The 27382-nt window shown below is 34.2% G+C and overlaps 1 protein-coding gene across 2 annotated transcripts; it reads right to left on the bottom strand.

Annotated features, from left to right (window-relative positions):
* Positions 1–2621: 2621 nt before the first annotated feature.
* LOC121389658 lies at positions 2622–27287 on the bottom strand. Of its 2 annotated transcripts, none has more exons than XM_041521310.1 (19): positions 27089–27287; positions 21019–21156; positions 19877–19994; positions 18433–18543; positions 17140–17263; positions 15553–15726; positions 14922–15005; positions 14206–14334; positions 13634–13728; positions 12700–12855; positions 11621–11712; positions 10967–11047; positions 10431–10563; positions 9175–9305; positions 8262–8368; positions 7785–7887; positions 6629–6771; positions 5575–5752; positions 2622–4476 (listed from the first exon to the last, which is right to left on the bottom strand). In XM_041521310.1, exons 1-19 carry the CDS (start codon positions 27248–27250, stop codon positions 4351–4353), a joined length of 2385 nt encoding a protein of 794 aa, XP_041377244.1. In that variant the 5' UTR covers positions 27251–27287; the 3' UTR covers positions 2622–4350. The 2 variants fall into 2 exon arrangements, with proteins under 2 accessions (XP_041377244.1, XP_041377251.1); XM_041521317.1 differs by having other exon boundaries at positions 21037–21156.
* Positions 27288–27382: the final 95 nt, after the last annotated feature.

The raw sequence follows: 27382 nt of genomic DNA, 5'->3' as shown, positions 1-27382 counted from the left end.
AACCTATTTAATATAGTTTTATATTCCTTTGTTCAATCATTATGGTACTACAGTATTAACTTGTTAATGACAATAAATAATAATGTTTAAAATTTCTAAAATGATGCCGATTCATATATTTTTATAACATTCTCTCTCTTCCAAATAACGCTATGCATGGTTCAACAGTGTATTTATAAACATGTCAAACATAATGATACATTTACTTGTAAATATGACAGGAAAACAATTTTATTTCATCATCTGTAATGAAATATGTGTTGTCTCACTCAATGTACAAACTGTTTTGGGGATGTGAGTATACAATTATGAATTACGAACATTATTCGAAGTGTTTGCATGATCAATGATAGTTACCTGATTAATTATACTTCATCTAATGCTCGGTGATATAAAGGAAATACAGCTGCATGCTTTATTTTTTTCAAGAGCTGAAGATTTTATTCTGACATAAGCACACAAATAAAGTTCAAATGAAATGAATGTTAAATTAAAATTAATATGGCCTTACAAAGTGTAAAGACCATACATCTTGGCTGTCTTTTGAGGTACATCGATGGGATTTCTTGTAGGAGACGGCTCAGTGCATGGGCATACAACCTGGGGGGCAATTGCCCCCCCCCCCCCCCCCCCCCCCCCAAATTCGGGCAAAACAGTGGGAAAACAGTGGGGAAAATTCGGGCAAATTTTATCTGGGTAAAATTTCGGGCAAATCAACCCCTCCAGCCCCACTAAATCAAAGAGTCCCCATACGCCCATGGCTCAGTGAACAGGATCTGTGCCACAAGGCTATATTCCATTATCTAACAAGGAATTTAGTATATATAATATTATGGTCTAGTGTTCAAGTAATGAAACATGATGTATAAACTATGTACATATATACAAAAAGACACATCTAGTAGCACTAAAGTAAAATCTTATTAGATATCAATTATGGAAGTCTTTGTTAGCTACACAAACAACAGCATAATTTTACCTGATCTTCGTTGATACATGAATGTTTAAGAAAACATTTTATGTTTAGAAAGCCCAAAGAATTGGATCGTTAGTCTTGAGGCTGTTTTGTCTACATTGTGGGTGCAATTTAAAAAACAGTTCAGCACCTATTCATACAGACATGTTAAATATCTGTTATACTGGCCAGTCATGACTAACTCAAATTGAGCAACAAGGTACCAATAACAAGTATATTGGGTCAAATAACAAATTATTATTAAGCCAGAGGTGACCTTTCAATCTACATCATTTTGTATTAAAATTTAGCAAATGGATTTTTAAAATAAAAGGTGAAGGTCGTTGCCAAATGAGACAGAACACGTCATATTCAAATCTCAAGACAGCTGGTAAATGGAGCTATGTTCATAATTACAATAATGGAATGATTAGAATCTTTGGGGCTATTGTGGACAACAATTATTTTAATCATACTATATCATGAAATAAATTAAATGTAAGTTTGTATTACATTTGGGAATATAATGTAAAATAGTTGGAGAACATGGAATTTGCTGCCTTAGGTTTTTTATTTACAGTTTAAAAATTATGTGGTAAATCCCACATACATAGATTGTCTTTTAGCAGCTTGTTACATCTTTACTGTCCAAATACAAATACTGGACGAACATGTAACATTTAACAATAACACAACTTAGTGACTATATGAACGGAATAGACTTGTTTTTCAACATTTTCATCCTACATAACTTCCACTCTATGTGAGGTGGGGGTAGAGGGTGGAGAGTACAAGTGGAATCAGGGGAAATGTGATAATTTCAATTAAGAAGAATCTGGTTCTCAGTAAAATTTCCAGATAAAAGAATGGAATAAACAATATTGTCATACATTATGATCTTCACTTTAGGAAGTTATGTGTGAAGAATGGGAAGAGGTGACAGTGAATGATATTTCAAAATTGTAGGTAACCAAATCTCAGTTCATGTTAGTTTTACCTAGGTAACCAATGTTTTGTTACTATAATTATATTCTATAACCAGGAAGTTAACTAATCGGTAACTTAAAACTTATATTAACGACAGTTACTGTACCTCCAGCTCATATATTAAGATAGAACAAAATAAAACATCAAATAAAAACATATTACTGCAAATTATTAACAAAGTTTTATACTTGAGAAAAGTGTCTATGTTAAAAACAGTTTCTTACACACCTGTCGGTAAGAACATCATTCATTATTTTTTAACACATACTTGTTTACACATGTACATGTGTTAACAATTTCCAGACACTTTACTGGCTGCTCCTATGTGATGACCAATGCCATACATCTAATGAAAAAAAAGCACAATCAAAATTGACAATCATTTGTCTGTGATGCATAAGTTAGCTACAAGTGCAAAGGCTGTAAATAACTTTTAGTTGAAAAAGATGTTAAAATTTGCTTAAAACCTGGTTTTTGAGGATACATAAGAAACAGAATAATACATTTGTGTCCGTTAGAATTCATTGTTTAAAAACATATCAAACTCGCTTTCACTCATTAAATATATTTCAAAACAACTCATTGTAAGATAAATGGTATCTAATGGCCACTCATGTATTATTCTCTATATATCCATTGAACTAAATATCAGTTCTAAAAAAACAAATGGGACTTGGGAAAAGAAAAAAAACCTTTAATTCATGATTCCTCTGAACAAACATGTCCATGTTGTTATACATACTGCTAATACCATTCTTCAGATCTTGATGTTTACAGCTGTTAATTTCAGAAGGCAACAGATAAAACTTTACTGATCGGCAGTTCACATGAATTTTGAGTTGTGTAACTGATAAGCAAACTTACAAAACATTTTGTGCCCTGGGGCCTGTTAATAACTGTGATAGAGACAAATAGGGGCAACAGGTTAATACTATGAATAATAAATGCAACAAAAGTATTAATGAACGTAAAAAAACTGTGATAGAGACAAATAGGGGTAACAGGTTAATACTATGAATAATAAATGCAACAAAAGTATTAATGAACGTAAAATAAAATAAAAAATGGTATATATGCTCAGAGCTCCATTTCAGCAAGCAATCTTAGCACTTAAGATGACCTCATGGAACAGTGCCCAGAAGAATTCTTCTACATGTCCAAGGTATATAATTCACATGTGTCATTCTTGTGTGATTTATGTGCTGGTGGGTTTATAGAAACAGTATTTCATTATGAAATTCTTTATTTTATATTGTTCCAAAATAATTGAATTTCTAATTCAAATGTTTCCTTTTTCCACTGAATAGACAACCTGAACAGACATTTCATGGGTGGAGAATTACAAGGTGCTATGTGCACAAAACCTCATTTTGAGAAATCGCCACTTGAAGTTTTGAGCTGCCATATCCGAGTCGTAGAGAGGTCTTTGCAATAGTTTCAATATAACAACTGTGTCTTACAATACCATATTCTAGGACTGTTTACTATGTAGATAATTTTATTTTCTATCAAATAGGATGAAGAACTCATTTTTGGAAAAACTGCAGATAGAACCTTGTAATTCTCGGGCCATAATTTTTTTTAAATATTCTGTAGGGAATTCCACCCATTTAAAAAGCAGAGCTGTAACACTCTTAAAACCTGACAAACATCACACCTGATTTTTCAACAAATGTGTAATCTATTTCCACTCAGAAATTTTTTGACAATCTTCAAGAACTAAGTAGTATTAAGTGGTATAAAGCAATCTTCAAATACAATGTAGTTATGAAGATATATCATTCTACTACATGTATCTAATAATATGCAACATAAAGCTGTATCGAGCTGTATAGAACTACCTATCAGCTGTATCGAACTGTATAGAACTATCTATCAGCTGTATCGAACTCCTTCAACAGCTATGCAGTATAACTTGAATTGAACTACCTTCAATAGCTATGCAGCATCAGACTAAATGTACCTTCAAATCTCAAGCAGCATCAAGATACATGAAAAACCTTCAGATTCTATAACGTTACTGTATGAAATATCTTCCAATTCTATTGTGACAGAAATATTATTCCAATTATCTGTAACACCATGTAGCATCAGACTTGATCGAGCATCCTTCAGCTGCAGTTATCAAGTCTTACTAAAGTCTTGTCATCAACTTGAATTGATTCACATGCACATGAAGTATCAAGCTGTACTGAACAACCAGCTCTCAAAATGTGTGACCGCAATCAGCAGTGTTGCCGCAAAAAGCTGTGCAAACTGATCTGCGATGGCATTTTTATAATTATTGGGTAAATAGTTTGTTATTGTTTGTCCTAAGTTGGCATCACAAGATGATCAGAATTTTGAGGGCCGAACAGTGTTCATGTACAGTATCAATCTGTATGGAACGACCTTTACTACATGTGGCATCAAGTTGTATCAATCCGTATCATTCGAAGTTTGAAGTTGTCGGCAAGGACACAAGCAGCTTCGTTGGAGCCACCACAATATTTGGAAGATGAGAATACTGTTAACAATTTGCCCTCTTGTTGGACCTGAAACACAATAAATATTCAGGATGAATCACAAATCATTTTGTAAAATTATTTATTACAGCTATCATTTTTGCAAATATCATTAATAAAGAGTAAAAAAGAAGAAGAAAACCCCCATCAAAACACACCATGTGCTGACCACATTCTCAACTGAATATTTTGAATAATGTTTTGTCATTTGAACTAAACTATGAATATACTGTGTTGAAAAATCGGTTTTCTTTGAATCACATTTAAACAACACTGGGCTCCGTTTAGTACATGAGCAGGTGGCTGTTTTGGAATTCAGTGCTCTGAGGATATGATTTAAAACTCTTAATTTCAAAATGTGTATTTTGGGCCTTTTATTAAATGAAGTATTACAGTCTGTCTGGCAGACCATACATCTACCTATGCCCATCAGTATGTCTGTCTATATGTATGTTTGTATGTCTTTCAGTCTGTAATGTGTTTAATGAATGACATATCAAAGACTGCCATATCTGTATTGTCATACAACTAAAAGATCCCTTGCTGCTACTTGGAAGGAGCCATGTATTTCCCATTGTATTATCCCATTAACATACTTAACCATAAGCCAACTGACAACTGCCAGTAGAACATCAAGATAGGGTAAATAGTTAAGGCACCATTGTGTGGTATTGTACCTGTAAACCAGCCTCTTGGATTTTGTGTGCAATCCCCCACCCCCAACCTGACCACTCTGAATCCATTATTGACAGCAAACCCACTATAGCCAAGGCATTGTTGTGTGGTAAGGGGTGGGACTTAGCTCAGTCGGTCGAATGCTTGCCAGAGGTGATTGCATCGCAGAATCAAACCACCTCGGTGGATCCATTTAACTGACTGGTTTTTTTTCTTTCGTTCCAACCAGTGCACCACCACTAGTCAAAGACTGTGGTATGTGCTTTCCTGTCTGTGGTAAAGTGCATATAAAAGATCCCACGCTGCTAATGGAAAAATGTAGCAGGTTTCCTCTGATGACTATGTGTCAGAATTACCAAATGTTTTACATCCAATAGCCGATGATTAATTAATCAATGTGCTCTAGTGGTGTTGTTAAACAAAACAAACTTTAACTGTTGTGTGGTAAGTTACCTGGAAACCAGCCTCTTGGACTTCATGTGCTCTGATGACATGAGACAAACCATTCTCCTCCAGGAAGGAAAACAACGCATCACAGCTGAAGAAATTGGCCGTGCCGCGTCTTGTGTTGTGAACAAAACCATGGTTTGCTTTAAGATCAGTAATTATTTCTGGTGTCATGATTTCTAAGCTATAAATTAAAATATATATATTTCATTATTAGAAAACAAAACCAATTACATGAAAAATTTACATCCACATAACAAGACAGTTTGAAGGTTTGAATTAAGATTTAAATATAGAGTAACAGACTTTTAACTTTTAAACATTATGCATATTATAGATGAAATATAAACATATTTTAATTTATAACATTATGCATATTATAGATAAACATATTTTAAGGTGTAATTTCCTTAAAACTGACATCTTTGCTGCAATGACAAAATCAGAAAATTCCGCATATATAAACATTTAAAAAATGCCAAATAATAGTTTTTACCATTTAGATATTTAAAAGATGGTCTTAATTATTGGGTCATGAGTCAAACTAATCTTAATAAAATACTAAACATTTTATATAAACTGGATACAAACTGCATTGATAAAACAAGCATTTTTTCATACTAATTTCATGGATTAGGCCAATTTATTTTCTTATAAGAGCAATACATAAGCATTGTATTGTAATCAGACTTATACAAGTTTCGTTTCAGTAAACCACAAGTTTGTTTAGTTTCTTGCCCACTGGACCAAACTAGTCAGCTTTCGCATGGTGACCCTAGGGCTAGATGATTTTTAAATATGCCTGACATCATAACTCATGTTTCACAAAGAACTGACATCTTAATTCATATTTTTCAGAATTCTCTTGAATTAATTATTACCCAAGTTGCATTTCAGGTTGAATCATTGTTTTAAAACCCCTTAGGTTGGAATTGCCTTATCTATACCTCACAGAGGAGGTATATTTTATTAGTATACATTATATAATCACAGATAAACAAAAAAAAGAACATTTAATGAGAATTACGAATATAAATAAAAACATAATGCCCTACTAAACCTGATAGGATCACTCCAGAGAATCTCCCATGCCAGGGGACTCTGGACCTCTGGGTCAGGTAATGGCGTTGGTACGTTGTTGATTTCCTCTATTGTTCCATCGCCGTGCATAGGACTTGGAATACCGCCGTGTACACAAAATACCTACAAACAAAACAACATGATAAGTTAATATTTTTTATAAACATAAATTCATTCATTATGGTGGCACTATTAATAAAACTGAATATAAACAATATTTCAAGAAACCAAGGTAATCAGAGAAGCTCTAAATGGCTATCCAGAGACTAGGCCCGTGACAGACATGTCCGAAACATTAGTGGTATAGGGGCATGTTAAAGGTACTCTCTCTCTCTCTCTCTCTCTAAATGACTTTGAAGTGGAATCATATTCGTGTTGCTGTGGGCATGGCATATAAGCCAAAAATTACAACAGTTCAATTGTGAAGAAAAGTTTGCTGGTTTTAAGAAGCATTCAACACATTTTAATTATGGTCATATGGTTAAGGGCCATACAGATAATGAGAGAGAAAACACACTGCCGCAACTCCATGTGACTACTCTTCTTGATTAGAAGAAAGGACTCTTTTATGCACAATCCCACTGACAGGATAGAGCATACCACGATCTTTGTTACCCCAGCTGTGAAGCACTGGCTTGATGAGAAATAGCCCAATAAGTTTACCGACGGGGATTAATCCAAAATCATTTCATTTCATTTTAACTTATTTTCCTGCTTATATCCAATTAAGGTTCAAGCATTCTGTCCTGGGCACACACCTCAGGTATCTGGGCTGTCTGTTCAGGACAGTGGGTTAGTTGTTAATTGTTAGTGGTTAGTGAGAGAGAAGAGAGTGTAGTGGTCTTACACCTACCCACTGAGTCATTAAAACTCACTCTAGGTGGGAGCCTGTACCGGGCTGTGAACCCTGTACCTACATGCCTCATGTCCAATGGCGTAACCACGACGCCACCAAGGCTGGTATCTAAAATCCATCATGCACGAAGCGAACATTTTACCACAGAGCCACCTTCCTCCCCCTTATCCCTAATCAAATCACTGACTTCAGCCAACTGTATCCAATCAGCTATATGTACAAAACAGACTTACCATAAGGAATAAACAGATAAAGGATATGAGAAATGATTATTGTTTACCCTGTCATCAATAGTTGCAGCAATGGGCATCACATCAAAGCAGTCGTTAATTGCTTCCCACACCTGCAAACCAGTCGTGTCACCAAACTGTTTCACACACTGACTGTTAACAGAGAAAAAAATATTCTATACTTCCATCACCTCAGTTTATCTTAAATAGCAAGAGATGGCATTCATAATTTAAGTACCATGTACTTGTTTGTACAACTATATCAATTTTTAAATTCATGATATGAAAATGTCCCACTTAGTTAATATGGCAATAATGTTTTATGCAAAATGAAATAGATCAGTGGTACCTGAAAAAAAAAACAGATTTGTGTAACAAATAAATGGGCTGTGTAAATTTTCAATTCTAAGAGGTCTGTGACTGCAACAAGATAAAATATTTATAATGCCTAACACAGCCATGTAACTATTGGTGAAATGTAAGGTCATCAGTAGCAAAAAAATTAAATGAAACTTAAAAGAACATACGCTTTAAAATGGAACATTTCTTGTACACTTCTTAGCTCATGATTTCCACGGAGAAGAAAGAATTTGGTTGGTGATAACAGTTTTTGTGCTAGTAGATACGAGACAACCTAAAAATGATAAGAAATGTTCAACAGTGTTTACAAAAAGTGACTGTTACAATACCTCATCCTACTTGCCTGTATTCTCAAAAATAAATTAGGAAATATTACACCGAAGCAGTAATGGTGTGGTTGTGAAACTCTCTATTAAGTAACTCATTATTATGATGTATCCAAGCTTGACAATATGTCATAATCTAACTATCCAAGCTTGACAATATGTCACATTTTAACTATCCAAGCTTGACAATATGTCACAATTTAACACACCTAAATCTACTTCAACAAAATGTTTGGTGTTTGTTTTGCCAGTATCACATGGTCAACCAATCACAATATGTCATCAAAAGTAAGCCAATCAATCTATCTTGTTATAATTAATATATATAATAACAATCTAAATGTTAACTGAAAACAGACATTAAGATAGTACGCAGAAGTCTATCAAGACACCATACTCATGATAAGACTTAAATGCATTTCGTGACTTGACTTTAAACACTTAGCCTGAAGTCATTTCTTCTCTGAAGAAAGGCTGTATAAATCACAAGCTTTTAAATAAACAAAAATAAAATTTTGAGTGCGAACAAAAAGATTGATTTTTATGCAAAGTCAAAGTGGGGAATCTCAAGATCCATACTTAATGTGCTCCAAAATTATGTAAAATATGTCTTAATGAGTGAAAGAATTTACAGTAACTATAATTTTAACCACTACCTCAGAAATAATTTAAAAAGAGTTTTCATCCAACTGAGACTAGTAAAAACATAATCACAACATATACACTTACTGTCGCTCTCACAACGACTACTTACTTCAATGCCAAACTGACCCCTGTCCACATAGTCGCCGAGGAAGAGAAAAGATGCAGGTGTTAGTAGTGGTCCCATCCGCCACAGAGCCTTTTCAAAACAAACCAGGTCTTCAAAGTTCCCATGGATGTCACCTAAAACAGTACACTGAAAATGATAATATTTTCACAAACAAATTTAGTTAGTAGAAATCAAAAAGGTCTCAACCCAAGTCATGTGATATTACTCACAACATTTCTTTTTTCAGGTCAGTACAAATGAGATATATTTCACAAGACAAATGGTGCATACCTTTATAGCTGTTTATAATGATTACCTGCTCTAGGATAGGTTTATAAAATTGGCTGTTGGAATGTTTGGACCAGGGCCCCATTTCACGAAGCGATCTTAGCCCTACTATCGTTGTAAATATCTACCATCGAGACCTTAAATGTTTTCTACGATCGTCAGCACGTTCCACAACGCGGCATAGCTTACTATAGTCGTAAATTACAGTGAACATTTACAATTGGTATGAGGCAGTTGTAAGCCACTAACGTACCAAATACCTTTTATGAAACTCGGTGTTCAATGAAAAACAGTCTAAGCCTAACGACTTTCACACGAAAATAAGGGAGATAACTCCCATGTCTTATGCATTCGGCAATTATCGCTTACCAAATAAACTGACAAAATTACTTCATACCAATGAATACATCCAACATGTTCCGAAAAGTCGGTAACCAATTTATTATTTAACTAATTCATACTTCTATGCAAATAATATATTAATAATTAAACTGGCACTTACATTTACGACTACCGTAAGGTTGCTTTGTGGAACGGCTGTAAAGTTTACGTTGCCAGTTGTAAAACTCACCTTAAGTCACTACAATTAAACTTAGCTACAATTCTTTTGTGGAACGGGGCCCAGGTCAGGTTAAGTCGAAAAGAAACACCTGTTCATATAGGACAGTTTTATAAAGTTTCTTGCATGGCTTTCAGATTGCAACCCAATGATACTACATTGTTGAAAATTGTTAATTTACTAATTTTGTTCTAAATGATTACTTTCAAAATTTTATTATTTGCTCTGCATGATCATAACTACAAAGGCCAAAGGGTGGAGGCAGTTGTGTTCCCTTCAAAATAAGAAAAAGTGCCCTTTTTTCTTTAGAGGTGCCCTTATGTCTATCTCGAAAAGACCCTATATTACCGTGTCCAAATTCTTCTTCTCCTCCTAGTTACTCAGAGAAGGTACAGCCCTGTTCTACAGTTACCTAAAATGTAGACTGGAGACTTCAGTTTGAGGAGACGAGGTTCCTGACGTAAAGCTTCTTTAGCAAACTGACAGAGAGTCAACAAACACTTCGCTAATGCATTAATGTCAACCTGGCCCCAACTAAATGATTCCTGCAAAATATAATCATTGTGGAAAGTTAACAAATTACAAAAGTAATGAAAGGTATAAAATACAGATTTAGAATTTAAAAATATGGGATAATAATCAGAATACTATTTGTTATGTATTTAAATAAGCTAAAATAATGCTAGAATTTATTTAAAGATAAGCAACCTAATGAACTATCCTCATAAGTTTGTCTTTTAAAACCATGATATCTTGTGTTACATACAATGTAATGCAATGCAGCTCTACTTTGCTCGATATTAATCTTATATTACATTAAATTTTATGCTTATCTATGTCTAAAGAATATTACTGACCACAAAAATCATGGATATATCTTTCTGGCAACCTGAAAAAGAGCTTCAGTCAGCACATTTGAGACAATAAAAGTGATGAACAGACACCCACCTTCGGTGCTCCAGCATTATCTTTCTTGAGAGCTCTCTCAAAATATCTCAGGCCAGTTAACATTTCATTTGGATGAGATCTCTAAAAAGAAAAGGAAAACTGATGCAGATGTAAGTCACACTTAAATGGTCATCTGTATACATAAGCTGTTGAGACATACAATCACACAAACCTATTAATTAAACAATATGATGACATGATGCAAATTAGTTTTTAAAACAAGCATTTTGAGAGTACTGCTAAAGCAGCACATGTCCCCTACTGGGCCCAACAAATCTCCTAAGTTTAAGGGTCCAACAAATTTGCATATCTCCTAAATTTAAGGGCCATAACTCTGTCACAATTGGGCCAATCCCAATGACAGTTAAACCTGATCTGTAACTATATATGATAAAGCTATACACAACATTTCAACTCAAGATCTTTAGGCATTCCGAAAAAACAGTTTGAAAAACTATATATGAGTGAGACAGACGGACGGACAGTCAGACAGAAACAAAATCTATAGTCCCCTCTGGTTGGATTGGTAGGGGACAAAACACAATTCCATTATACTTGAAGTATACTTTCCACAACGAATGATTTAAAAACTGAAATTATCTTCAGCTAGAGAGATCAACATTTAACAGAATTAAAATCAGCAGTCATACTTACTTGGTTAAAAGAATCTATGGATGGCATTCGGTGAAATCTGGATATTTCTCCTTCTAGGTGATGCATAGCACTTCCACTGACAGCATTAGTTCCTGAATAATACGAACAAATTATCTAGTTACATACAGATAGGTAGTCATGTCTTTTTTCTTCTTTTTTTAAATAAGCATTACTTTAAAGTTTACAATGTTTAAAAAATAATGCCATATTTAGTGCATATTTATTCTCTTAAACAAATTACATAATTTACTATTGTTTGACATCCATCAGTTCATTTGTTTTTCAGATTTTTCAATCATTTACATAAACTTCATATCAAACAACCAAGATTACTATCAAGTTTATATCTCATATTTTTGTGTTAATTTTCTTAGATGTTTCTGACATCTAGGGTAATCACAGTTCATTACACAAGCGGGAAAATTTTCTTTTTTACTTACATATGACTGCTATTAAATGCATAAATAGATAAATAACTTAGGTAGCATCATCACTAAAGACCGTTGGTAAATATTTTAAACTGAAAGTAACAATGTTTATAAAACGTTTTACATAAAAGTGTAACAAATACATAATTATACTCGTTATCAAAAACAACAAACAAATGAAGGCCTGCTCTCATCAAAAGTAAGCAAAGCTAACTTTTTAGAGCAATCTGATTGGTTCCTGATGTGGTCATTTTGTTTAACATGTGTAAAAAAAACCAAAAACAACTGAAGCTGAACTATCTGATTTTTGCTTTCTATAAGGCTTATTTATATCACTTGAATGCAAGGTAATACATTTTCAGCTGTCATACTTCAACAGGGCTCGAAACGGGCTGTGGCCAGGTCGCCAAATGCGACCAATGGCCTGTTTGGGTGACTTAAATATTTTTTTAAATAATGGCGTTAGTCGCCCAAATAATATTATCTTCTTTAGAGCTATAACATATGAGCCACTATTAATATTTGTATTTCACATTAAAATCTTGCTAGTGGTTTGCTTACCATAATCTGCCAACATGCATTATTATTTTTGGGGCCACCATATTTTTTGGCGAGTTTTGAACCCTGCTTCAAATGAAGAAAGGAACGAACCTTGTAGCTCCCACAGTGCCATCACATCGGCGAGTGTTCCTGTCCGTCTCACTTTGACTGTATGTGTGGCTAGCTCATATTTGGGGGAGGCGGTTGTGTTGTGCTTCACTGCCTGGAGAGGCAAACCTTCTGGGTGTTTGAACACAGAATCTTCCACTACAATAAACAAACAAGGAAATGTTTTGTTTAACGACACACTCAACACATTTTATTTACAGTTATATAGCGTCAGACATATGGTTAAGGACCACACAGATAATGAGAGAGGAAACCCGCTGTCACCACTTCATGGGCGACTCTTTTCGATTAGCAGCAAGGGATCTTTTATATGCACCATCCCATAGACAGGATAGCACATACCACAGCCTTTGATGTACCAGTCGTGGTGCACTGGCTGGAGCGAGAAATAGTACAATTGGCAAAATGAAATGAATGTTTAAATATATATATGTAATGTTAGATGTGTTCATGAAACATATGGTGCACACCTTTAATATTTGTAGGATTGGTTATTAAATATATACAAAAAGGAATTCAAATGTATGCATAAAAAACAAGAAGGAAAATTTGATCAATGTATGTATAAAAAAAAAGAGAAGAGGAATGCTTATTAAATGTTAAAGTTTGTGTTTAACAACACCACTAGAGCACATTGATTAATTAATCATGTGCTACTGGATGTCAAACATTTGGTAATTCTGACATGTAGTCATCAGAGGAAACCCGCTACATTTTTCCTAATGCAGCAAGGGATCTTTTATATATGCACTTTCCCAGACAGAAAAGCACATACCACGGCCGTTGACCAGGTGTGGTATACTGGTTGAATGAATGAATGAATCCACTGAGTTATCCTGATAAAATATTCATTATCAGCAAAACAGTACCACTGGAAAATTTCATAATTAAATACTTAACAAGGAGCATTATTTACCATTGTTAGATTTCTTTTTTGACTCAATAAGCTTTGGTCGACTCTTCTTGTTGGGTGGTTCCTCCCCATCAGTCTCAGCACCAGTCATTATTGCACTGAAGAAAATGTTGTTGTTTTTTACATAATAGTAGTACGCTAGTTCAGTTTCATACATATTATATAAAACTTAAAAAACATAAGTTTCTTCTACTGTGTCTTGGTGAAGTCGACTTAAATATTTATTTGATAAACTTCACCTGACCTCCAACCTCAGTGCATCTCCCCATTATCATTCACATTTGTGAATGTCATAGTTAAATCAACTTCATGCAAAATGAAATAATAACGAAACCTAAATATATATCTGTTTGTGAAAAGTCATAACTAACATCGACCTTAGTGCATCTCCCCACTCCCCCCATTCAATGGACTTTAGTGTTAAATCAGCTTAATAAAAAAAATAATAATAACGAAAGCTAAAAGTATATCTGTTTGTAAATGTCATAAGTCATAATTGACATTAATTTAACATACCATTCTTTTTCATTCCCTATTGTAAATAAATTCTACTGATACATAAAAGGGCAAATTACTTCTTCACATTGGACAGACACGACCTGGGCAGCCTCAACAAGACGGACGTCCCTCGGAATTTGAGCTGACCGACAGCTATAAGAAACTCTGCCAGTGGTAGGCGGTCTGTGCTGGTAATGCCAAACAACCTGTAAACAACACATTAGTAGTCAGTCACTGCACTGCACAGAACATTACACCAAATAATCAATTAAAATTAATGACACCCCCACCACCTTATTTAACAAATAATTAAACTGCAAGTCAGATTGTGAAGTCAAGGAATATTTGTTTCATGATATATCAGCAAAAATGATTGTGAATGCTGAATTAAAGATGCATTCTGAGAGAAATGCTAAATAAATGTTCCCTACCGAGCCTAACAAATGTCCAGGGGCCTAATTCACAAAGCTCTCTTGGGCTCTGCTAAACGACAAAGCATCCTCTTTGCAAGTCTTTTTGCATTGCACTGCGAGATCACAAAGTTGCAAGAGTTTAGTGAATTAGGCCCCAGATCTCCTACGTTGATGGGCCATAACTCTGTATAAAATGGGTAAATCCCTATAACAGTCAAACTTGATCTGTAACTCTACATGATAAATCTCTATTGAGCTCAATACTGTGGAGTATTGTGGAAGTTTGAAAAGCTATATGCGAGATAGACACCCAGACAAATGGAGACAAAACCTACAGTCCACTTGGGTTGGACTGGTAGGGGACTAATAAGACTACTTACTTTATACTAGTTGTAGCATCCTCGGTGACTGAAGCATCATCCACTGCCAACCCTTTCAACTTCCGTACATCTGTAACCAATTGTCTGAAACAAATAATATCAATTTTACCTCACTTACTACTTCTCAAAAGTAGCAACTTTAGTTTGGCGTAACAAAATATAAACTAGAATTACGAAGAATTAAATGTCTCACCTACCATAAAATGTTTCGGTGCAACGATAAACCAAATTTTATTCACTTAGGACTTATAGTTTGTGAAAAACATGAAACTTTACTATTAAACTTTAATTCAAAAGTTGATGCTGTCTCAGTCATCGAAAAGGTAATACCTCTATCTAATCACACCTTTTTACTTCATAAAGGCGAGACTAAAATTATAACAGTTTTAAAAACAACAAAAATAGATTATTTTTTTATGAATTTAAAAAAAAATACAAAAAAAGCTTGTGGAATATTCTCAACAATAAATAAAATTAGTATATAAAATATTTAAATATGTCTTCTTTTTTATATCTCTACATAACCATTTATGATGCAAAACATAAATGATGCAAAGCAGGCATACCAGCACCCACTTTCATTCTAGTTTAAATGTTTCTGTACTTGTCCCCGTTATCTTCTAGTACTCACTTAAATTCCTCAAATTGCAGAAATCCAGTACCATTAGTATCGTAATAGCGGAATATGTATCGACACCGGGATTCCGCAGGCACACCACCATGTTGTGTGCACGGCTCCATAGCAGCAAGACCCAACAGAACATCACTGAAAGTAAGCAGTCTTCGTTTATGTACATCAAAGGATCTGAAATAAACACAAGCATAATTTTGAAACAGGTACAGGTATTCAGAATTTATTACATCACAATACATAGTTTTTACATAACAGATAGATTTATAAATATATAAAAATAGCTATCTAAGTTATTTACATTAAATGAATATGGTATAACTGTACAAAAAACACCCACAAAAATATCGGTGCAGTCTCAAACAAATCTCTCAGTGGAAATTGTAAATGATTATAAATTATATTCAATATCCTAACATAAAAAGGTGATAGAAAGAAATAGTTGTTTAAATATCAACATCATAACAAATTGTTTTGAATAAGGAGCAATTACGAAACCTAGGTTATTTGAGGCCATACTCTAAAATGTGATAGAAGAATTATGTTAACCATCAAACTAGCTACTATATTTCTATATACACCAAATGGAATTTTATTTACACTTACCCACAGGGAGAATAGAATGTACCGTATATCTTCGCCTGTAAGTCGAATTTCACCAAAAAATATTACTGTTTTGGGGATTATTTTACAAGTTTTATTGTTGAAGTATACCATGTATTTATATTCAAATATGTTAATTTGACACATTTATTTTTTACAACCTATTTTGTTTTGGCATTAGAACGGTTTTGGTTATGCGAAAAGGCATGCGATCTCACTCACATGCCAAGACAACAGTCCACTTAGTTAAATTAACAGTCATCACTAATAGTAAAAATGTAAACAATACTAACTACCTGTTGCCTGAGTTTATTTTGAAATCTGGTCATTGGCATTAATGGTTGTTCAAACAATGTTTTGTCGGTGATTAATTTCATGAATATTACTGAGCTTTCCCTTAAAATAGACTGATCTCTGCAGTTCACTAGAGCAATAGGGACACACATGATTTGGTACAAAAACCAGTGTACTTTCCAGAGTTATCCTCCTTACATGTATTAATATGGCGGAAAAACGTAATACTTTCAGTTTTATCGTAGTGATCTGTTGTCAGTGTTTATAAATAAAGTTGTTGTCTGTGCACAAAACCATCTGTACAGTACCATACAGTAACAGTCAAACAGCTTTCACTTTCTACTAAGGGAATATTTTGTTTTGATGCTATGTAATAATGATAGTTTGATTGGAACAGTCTGATTATATTGCGATGTACAAAACGTGAAAACCGAAGTTTGTAAAATAATTTTCTTTTGTTCAAATGTTGTACATTATTGTTCTCATGTGCTGAAAATAAGAAATATTTCAATATTTAGAAGTTGTTTTTCATGGGTCGACTTATAAACGGGTCAATTAAAAAAATATGTTTTCAGGGCTTGAAATTAGGGACTCGACTTATAGCCGAGATCGACTTACAGGTGAAGATATACGGTACCACAACATTTGCATAACCAATTACTGAACAGTGGTTTTGATTAGTCAACATACCTGTACAGGGCTTCGTTAGAACCTTGGAATCCCTTGGCTGCCATATATGTAGAAAAGACATGCTTATTCATCAATGTACTGGGAAAACACATGGTGTAGAATTCCACAAAAAGGAGATCTTGTTCTGCAAACAACATAACAAATACAGTACAGTTTAAGGTAATCAAACATAGATGACACATTGATAGTTTTTACAACTGGAATTAAAATGCCATTAGATCTACAAAAAATATATTACGTCATTATAATTTATTTTTAGACAATGATACATAATTCCCAAACATGGATTAAAATGTCAATTAATCTAAAATAAAATTCTCTATATAATAACAAGCATTTTGCATATCTTCAGACATTGCAAAACAAAAGTCAAGAAAAAAAATTTTCATATCTCCTAAGTTCAAGGGTCATAACTCCATAAAAAAAAGGTAAATTGCCCTCTCTAATATTTTAATTTCAATTAGGGCTGTTTCAGCTTTGTGTTCAGTGACAAAGACATTTTATAGAACGTAATGACTGTGTTCTCTTCTTTATATAAACATGACATTTTGTTGGCACTTTAAAATATTAAACAAGCTCTTCACATAGGTTACTCACCAGGATCAAGATGGTTTATACAGGGTTTTTTTTATATAACTCTTCCACATGTAATATTTTTATCATCAAAAGCTAACCTATTAGAATTGTGGGTATTAGAAAATAAAATATATTTATCACTGTTAGTATGCGAAAGTTTGAAAATGACTGTGAAATGAATGAATTAATTTTTCTCTCTCTCTCTCTCTCTCTCTCTCTCTCTCTCTCTCTCTCTCTCTCTCTCTCTCTCTCTCTCTCTCTTTCCTTTTCTCGTTGTTGTTATTTAATATTATAAAATAATTATTAACATAATTTATTTTCGAACACTATGCCATGAATTATGTAACATTTAACCCTTCCCATGAATTCAAACAAGTTGCTGAAATATTGTGACTTCACTTTTAATTAAATGATGATGACGATAAACAAATTTAAAACACTAATGCTAGAAGAACTGAAGAAGTTTGTTTTTGTTTAATGACAGCACTAGAGCATATCAATTTATTAATCATCAGCTATTGGATGTAAAACATTTTGACATATAGTCTTAGAGAGGAAACCTACTGCATTGTTCCATTAGTAGCAAGGGATCTTTTATATGCACTATCCCACAGACAGGATAGCACATACCACGGCCAGTCGTGGTGCACTGGCAAGATCGAGAAATATAATAGAACTGAATACTCCACCATTTTCATGACATTTGATGCGACAAACCTTTTTTCCCTAGCTTTGATGATTTGATCAAAGCATCTTGTGCAGTTGTCTCTGAGGTGCCATCCAAATATTCAATAACAGTCTCATCAAATGCAGGAAGACTTGCATTTCCTATTAAAAATAAAATACATTTAATTAGACATAGGTTTGGCCAAACATGAAAAAGAAAAACATTAAACTGAAATTAACTGAGATAAAATTAAAAGGCGTTTTAAAATGTCTTTAGAAAAAAGACAATTTGATCATTAAGATCTGTCTGAATGACAAACTGAGGAAATGAGTAAGCAAGCAAATGAATGAATGAATGGATGAATGAATGAATGAATGAATGAATGAATGAATGAATGAATGAATGAATGAATGAATGAATGAATGAATGATCGTACGCAACGTATTGAGCTTGAAGCTATAGTAAAGAAACATTATCACTATGACAATAATGTATTACAGAGAAACTCCTCTAAAACGAACACCCTTTTGAGTGAATAAAGTGTTTGGTAAAAGGGGTGTTTGGTTTACTGAGGTTTTAAGAAATAGCCTTTCCAACCATTTTTACTATAATTGTATTTAAAAACCAACAATAACCAAGTTAAACTGTAAACTCTTTATATAGATTGTTATGCTTTTATGAACACATAACACAAACACATTTGGAACATATTACATGTATGTACATGTAATTCTTTGAAAAGTTACAACAGTCAAGCTTAACAAAGTGTTCCATTGTTGTCTGTCGACATGCACATCATTGCTTAACTATTGTAGGCTGTCTTAAAAGATTCAATATCTTGAGCATGTTTTAAGAACCATTCATCTTTATAAATAGCAAAGTTTTATCTTTATAAATAGCAAAGTTTTAACTTTTAACTTTGTCATCCAATGATAACTTTACAGGACGCTGTTTCAATGGACATTCAGACATGTTGATAATTGATATGGAAATGAAATGGTATTGACATATCTACAAAGCATACCACAGAAAACAAACGCCGATTTATTTCGCTAAATAAACATTGTGGAAAAGAAACAATGAGAATGCAGTGAATTAAATTCAAAGTTGCTCTGTCGGTTACTTCTATAAAGTAATCAGATATAAATAGCAACAAATTTGTTGGGAAGAGGTAATAATCTCAAACAAACACTCCAAAACTGTATCACAATGAAGCTAGCATGTGCTCTCAAGCTGAGGGTCCAATTTAGAGAAGTTTCACTGGATAGTTTTAGCTTTATCGAAAAAACACCAACATCATAGATATCATTTGAGCAGCAAGTCAGTATGTACATGCAGATTTTTCTTAAATTTAAAATAACAGCATAAAAAAACCCAGACCTAGATATTAACAAACTTTAGTCATGTCTCTCACACATGTACATCATTCGAGTTACAGCAAACTGAAATCAAAATCAAAATGTCTATAAAACACGAAGTAGGGCCTACTCTTACCATCTTGCAGATGCCATGCAATCGTGATAGGTTCATTTCCCAGCATGCCTTTCGTGGCTTGAGGCAGCAGTTCATCCTTCATTTCCTGTTCTGAAAGCCATGTGCCATTCATGTTAACCTGGTGAGACAAAGACAGTTTATATTTATAATGTTACTGAACTAGTTTTAAATCGTTTGATTATTGATTTACCATCAAGACTGCTGAGGTGCATTAGGCTTACCCTATCTTGAACTTTAGATCAAATATGGACATTTAAGCTAACATTTGAACCATTTTCAAGATCATTATACTGACTGTGAAATTCATTTGAGAAACATTTTCTCGTCACTCCCACTTTTAAAAAAAAAAACACTGGTTGTCTACTGCTAATCTAGGCAGAAAAGTATGAAAACACACCAAATTGTTTTTTAAATAATCACATGAGCTGAATCACTATCATCATGCACAAATCCACCAGAGGTTCATCCACATCAACTCTGAACACTGCCTTCGGCTTTGCCACTGACTAAGTCCAGGACAGGAAAGGCTTTTTAAATTCCTTTGGTTGGAGATTGGCAAGGTTACTAAAATATAGTGTTTATTGCAAATAAACCCAAATGGTTTATACAGATGGTTTGTAGAGAAACTAATAATTCAATATCTCCAAACTGCTTGGCACAACCTTAAAGAAATCATTCATGCTCATATATTTATATAATATTAAACATTATAATCAAAAATATATTAAACAGTCAAACCCATGCTAATGCAATCACAAGGTTAAGGAAGTATAATTTTGTATTATTTTCTAAACCTCTTAATACAGTTCAAATGCTGTTTATTTAAGGTTATATGGCGTCAAACATATAGTTAAGGGCCACACAGATATTGAGAGAGGAAACCTGCTGTCGCCACTTTATTAGCTACTCCTTTCAATTAGCAACAAGGGATCTTTTATATACACCATCCCACAGACAGAATAGTACATACCACTGCCTTTCTTACACCAGTTGTGGAGCACTGGCTGGAACAAGAAATAGCCTAATGGGTCCACCGACGGGAATCGAACCTAGAATGACCACATATCAAGCAAACGCTTTACCACTTGGCTACATCCCACCCCTTCTGTTTAATATGTTTGTAGGTAATTGTGTGTGCTCACATCAGTAAACTGACTCACGTCTTCAGAGGGTGAAACAGGAAAAGCCAGAAACACAAAATGCATGATTGGTGGTTGCCTGGGCAGTCTGGTAATGTGTGTCGTTAGTAAGTTCTTTATTCCATGATTCTGGCCTGTGACCTGCAAAATGAAGAACATTAACCAAATGTTAGAAGATTTATTAATCATGTCAAAAAAGAAAGATATGTTCATTCTGACATTCATTCATTTTAACTTGATTTTACTATTTATTTCTGATGAAGATTCAAGCTCTCGTGGCCTGGGATGCTCAAGATAGCAAGTTAACGATTAGTTGTTGGTATAGGTAGTTATTAAGAAATAACTCAGTGTATTTGAAAATTCTCTACATGTCACTGTGGTTAAGCCATCAGACATAAGGCTGGTAGGTACAGGGTTGGCAGCCCGGTACCAGCTCCGACCCAGACCGAGTTTTAAGGACTCAATGGATAGGTGTAAGACCACTACACCCTTTTTTCTCCCACTAACCTTTAACAACTAACGATCTAACCGGTTACCCACTGTCCTGGACAGACAGCCCAGATAGCTGAGGTATGTACCCAGGACAGCATGCTTGACTTTAATTGGATATACACATGAAAATATGTTGAAATGAAATGATCTAGGACTTTATAGTTTGTGATTTTGAGAAATGGAATTAAACATGAAAAATCAGCATTGGGCCTAAATGTAACACACATATTTCACTTTTCAACTTCATCAAGATGTGACAAAAAGAGGTATCTTCTGCAAGTAGGCTATTTAATAATGTACACATTTTTGGGTATGAAAAATAAAGGATTGAAGTGACATAAAGGTGATGTTAGCTTAATATCAAAAGTAAATTATTACAATAATAAAAAATCCACCAGATTCTGTAATTTGAACATATTATTATTACCAATAACTCGAAAAAGGCCCAAAGCTACATGTATACATGTGCTAATATATGGTAGGAGAAAAACAAGGAGATGGCTTAAAGCTAAGATTCCATTAATGCAGTAAGCGGATGTGGCATGGGTAATGTGTTCATTTTCCGCACGAATCGCTACATGGAGCGATTCAGTTTTCCGCATTCGCAGCTGCGTGACAAATCGCATCCGCAGCCGGACATGTGGAATCATTCTCATGCGTCTACATGCAGTTCCATTTTTGCTGCATCACGCATCATGCATGCCGCATCCGCTTACCGCGTTAATGGAATCTTAGCTTAAGTCCAACAATATCCAATATATTTATTGACAACCTAACTTTTTCACCAGACAAATGTGCACCAGTTACGCTACAAAACCAACCATTATCACACTTGTTATGGGCTGACGACCTATTATTAATGTACTGCCATAGGACTTCAAGAGAGCCTAAATGTGCAATTAACAAGGACTATTCTCTATGATGCAATACTGTGCAGCAGAGTACTACACATGTTTACAACATAGGGTGGCATGCCTATGTGCAATGCATGTTTGATAAAATGACATTGATCCACTTACAAAACTGACAAAACTGACAAAAACATATAAAATCAAATGTTAACAGTTTAAAGACAACCATTAACAATAATTACAACAATACCTAAACAACCAAACTGAAAAATCAGAAAAACTTCAACTATACAAACACATTAAGGACAAATGTGTAATTGTGGATTACCTAACATATATATATATTAAAAATGCAAATTTTAGACAGCCAATATTACAAGATTAAGGATTTGTACTCACAAACTAGAAGTAGAAATGAGACAATATAGGAAAGTTGAGAGAAAAGATAGATTATGCCGTCTGTGTAATCAGGGTGTTGAGGGCGAAATACATTTCTTAACAAAATGTGTACATTTCTTAACAAAAAATAGAAATACACTGTCCAGATTTTACCAGCCTAACTGACTTGGAAAAAATAATTCCTCATAGACTGTCCAGCTCACATATCACCAATAGTTGGGCAGGTATGTTATGAAATGTTTTTACACAGACAAACACAATTTTCCAGATCCTCTACCTCAGTATAAGCAGCATAATTTTATTAAATCATCTAAATTATATATACAACATTATGTGCCATTATTCATTAAAAATCCATACATGACTATATAGTATATATGTCCTTATTTAAATATTCTTACTTATACATTTTAAAATGTGTCATGTTCTTTGTATTATTCATATATATAAAAAAAAAGAAAGAAAGAAAAAAAGATAATTGCATTTGAATACAATATTAAACCTGGGTTAGGGCGTTTTGACCAATCACTGGGGTCAACTGACCTAGCACTGGGGTGAGTTTTTAAACTCTTGGGGAAGGGCAGAGTTGACTACACAGATTGGGCTGAAATAACCAACCAATGGGTTGAACTGGTAAGGAGGGTTACTAGTTATTTCGTACCATCCATTTCGTACCATAGTTTATGGTCATTTCGTACCAGTCATTTCGTACCATAGTGTTTTGGTCATTTTGTACCATAGCCATTTCGTACCTACTTTTTACCATCTCGTACCATAATGTTTGGTCATTTCGTACCATAGTGGTTTCGTACTCGGTATCTTATTTTTTTCATGGTATGCCACTTCTTATTTTTATTGTTGACGAATAAACGTTGACGTGTAAACATACCTTGTAAAGTGTGCAAAGGTTTAAATGAACATATGTATATTGCCACTGATGATCATTTCATATGATACGAGACTCCCACCCCTCCACCATCTTATATAGGCTTACGTCCTTAGCCCACTGTCGACAGATTCTCTACCTATGCTTGCCTTATTGCTGTTGGATAAACAATCGTTATAATCAACAGTCACGTCAGTATTGATGTAGAATATCACTGTGTGGTCTAGTCTATGATTAAGTATAACAAAATATACACGATCTTGAAATCATTATAACTTTATTTCACATTTTATAACAAAACAGAACTATACTTTTTGGTTACTAGTCATTTCGTACCATCCATTTCGTACCATAGTTTATGGCCATTTCGTACCATAGTCATTTCGTACCATAGTGTTTTGGTCATTTCGTACCACAGTCATTTTGTACCGTAGCCATTTCGTACCTACTTTGTACCATAATGTTTGGTCATTTCGTACCATAGTGGTTTCGTACTTGGTATCTTATTTTTGTCATATATGGCATGCGACTTCTTATTTTTATTGTTGACGAATAAAAGTTGACGTGTATATATACCTTGTAAAGTGAGCACAGGTTTAAATGAACATATGTATGTTGCCACTGATGATCATTTCATATGATACGAGACTCGCTCCTCCCCCCCCCCCCCCATCTTATATAGGCTTACGTCCTTATCCCACTGTCGACAGATTCTCTGCCTATGCTTGCCTTATTGCTGTTGGATAAACAATCGTTATAATCAACAGTCACGTCAGTATCGATGTAGAATATCACTGTGTGATCTAGTCTATAATTAAGTATAGCAAAATATACACGATCTTGAAATCATTATAACTTTATTTCACATTTCATAACAAAACAGAACTATACTCAAGCTACAGTTAAAACACTTTTAAAATCACTAGCGTTGCGGTGTCAGTCATCAGCGACATGCACCAATCTGGAACAGATTTTCAACAGGCGGCTGACGCTGATTTTCCTGTCACTATAAAGTGCCCAATTTTCGAAGAGCACCTTTTGTGTGATTCTGGCACCCTTCCTCTTCGTGGGTAATTAAGGTTTTTCTGAGATCAGCTTGTCTTAGAAGATCTTGATATGTTATTCGAACACAAAGTGCTAGTTGGTAATTAATATAATGATGGACAGAAACGTTTGACGATAAAAGTAATAAAAGTAATATATCATCTTTTTCTTGTTATTTGTTTATTTCTTTCTTTCTTTCTTAAGGGTGGGGATTCAATATAGCTGCATTAGCCTAATGTTTATTTTTTAAATCAGTAATTCAATATTTTACTATCAATCAACTAAGCTGCACAATAAATGATTGAGGTACGAAATGACCAAGGTACGAAATGACTAAAGTACAAAATGACTAAACAGACATGGTAAAAAATAACCATGGTATGAAATGACTATGGTACGAAATGGTAAAATTGGGTATGAAATGACTATGATACAAACTGACTGGTTACCCAAGCTACAGTTAAAACACTTTTGAAATCACTAGCGTTAAGGTGTCAGTCATCAGCGACATGCACCAATCTGGAACAGATTTTCAACAGGCGACCGACGCTGATTTTCCTGTCACTATAAAGTGCCCAATTTTCGAAAAGCACCTTTTGTGTGACTCTGGCACCCTTCCTCTTCATGGGTAATTAAGGTTATTCTGAGCTCAGCTTGTCTTAGAAGTTCTTGATATGTTATTCTAACACAAAGTGCTAGCTGGTAATTAATATAATGATGAACGGAAACGTTTGAAAATAAAAGTAATAATAGTAATATGTAATCTTTTTCTTGTTATTTGTTTGTTTGTTTGTTTCTTTCTTAAGGGTGGGGATTCAATATAGCTGCATTAGCCTAATGTTTATTTTTTAAATCAGTAATTCGACATTTTACTATCAGTCAACTAAGCTGCACAATAAATGATTGAGGTACGAAATGACTTTGGTACGAAATGACCAAACAGACATGGTATGAAATAACCATGGTACGAAATGACTATGGTACGAAATGACCAAATAACTATGGTACGAAATGACCAGGGTACGAAATGGTGAAATTGGGTACGAAATGACTATGGTACAAAATGACTATGGTACGAATTGACTGGTTACCGTAAGGAACAGGTCAGTTTCAAAGCAAGTTGAAATAGTGGGGTACTTATGACTACTCTGCATGTACACAACATTGTTGTTGCTTTATATGTTTGTGAAGCTTATGTGTGTTAGCCATAACATTGACTGCAAGTCACTATAATCAACTGTAGTTTGGATCTGGATTCAATAGACTAAAGTTTGAACCACATTGTGAAACAACTACAATAAATTACTCTCCTAGTAGTCCTACCTTTAATTACCATTAAGATTTTCCCCACAATTTTTCCAGACAAATCATGAAAAAAAAACATTACAATGACACAGATTCTACATGTCATAGCAGATTGTAACCATGTCACCACTTCACTAAGATCTCCTAGGACAAGAAGCATGTAATCTTTTGCCAACTGCTGGGGTTTTTTTTATGGAATACTTTTCAAAAAGGTGGAAGGATATGATGTAATCTAACATTGTGACATATGCTGATGTATTTAGCAATTGTCACGTTAGATTAATTATGTTACGTACTTCAGAAGCTTGAAGACGATTCCATTTTAAAAAAGCAAACTGTCAAGTGGCGAAAACCTGCATGCTTATTGTCCTAAGAGATCTCCTAATTTGTTACATAGAGGACATGGTTCAATCCAATATATGTGGAATCTGTGTCATTGTAATGATTTTTTCACAATTTGTGTCAGGATAAAATGTAGAGGAAATCTAACAGTAATTAAAGGTAGGAGAGTACTTTATCGAACTTGTTAATAATGTGGTTTGGACTTTAACGTAAGCACTTGACAGTTGCACAACTAGTCCAGAAGGACATAGAAAGTGTGGCTCTTTCTACATCTGGATCTTCTTACATACTCTATAGATATGTAGCCTGTATTCAAATTTTGTGGCACCATGTTTCAACCATTTCTCAACCGAAACAGTGCAACAAATGGACACACAAACCAAAAATTTATAACTCACCGTACTCACAAAATCCCGACTTAAGTACTGGCATCATTATTAACAAAATAAATCTTCAACGACAACCTTAAAAAATACCATCACCATGTTAAATTTTCTAAGTAGCCGGACGCAACTCGCTGTGCACGTTAAGAAAAGTATTGACTTGATGTGATCTGGCATTATTGCACAACTACTGCTTTTATGTGAACACATCATGTACTAAATTTGCCTGCAGACCTCTTGACCCAATTTTAAACCCCAAAGTAAATAGTATTTTAAAATGAATCTCCAATGATATAAATGACAATGACAAATAATCCCCATTGATACAAATGACAATGACAAATACAATGTAATTAAACTATTGCAAGCACCTCTTCCACCAAGTTTATGGCGACATGTATTAACTTTTCATCTTCTGTCTTCTGCTTTGTTGGAAACCATAATCCACGGTCGTCTGCGTTGACCAAGAGAAACTTCAAATCAGTCTGTCTTGGAATTACGACACTGACAAACTCCGATGTTTCGCTTGTCATTTTTAATCAGACATCACAAGAAAGCCGTGACAAAATCCAGTTCCTGTGGAAATGAACAACAACTGCGGTACTATTTTGAGTGATGCACTTGTTTATTAATACGTTTTAAAAATACAATATTATTACTAACAT

The sequence above is a fragment of the Gigantopelta aegis genome, chromosome 3 (genome assembly GCF_016097555.1).
Source record: "Gigantopelta aegis isolate Gae_Host chromosome 3, Gae_host_genome, whole genome shotgun sequence".
NCBI lineage: Eukaryota > Metazoa > Mollusca > Gastropoda > Neomphalida > Peltospiridae > Gigantopelta > Gigantopelta aegis.
This window is presented reverse-complemented; position numbering and strand designations above follow the sequence as displayed.

Bases quoted from the DNA above. Each gene is read 5' to 3' on its own strand.
- LOC121389658 (XM_041521310.1), bottom strand. From the start codon at position 27,250: ATGACAAGCGAAACATCGGAGTTTGTCAGTGTCGTAATTCCAAGACAG. The intron at 17,264-18,432 runs GTTTGTCGCATC...TGTTGTTTGCAG, and splicing joins ATCAAAGCTAGGGAAAAAAG to AACAAGATCTCCTTTTTGTG. The intron at 9,306-10,430 runs GTAACTGTAGAA...GTACTGTTTTAG, and splicing joins GTCTCCAGTCTACATTTTAG to GTGACATCCATGGGAACTTT.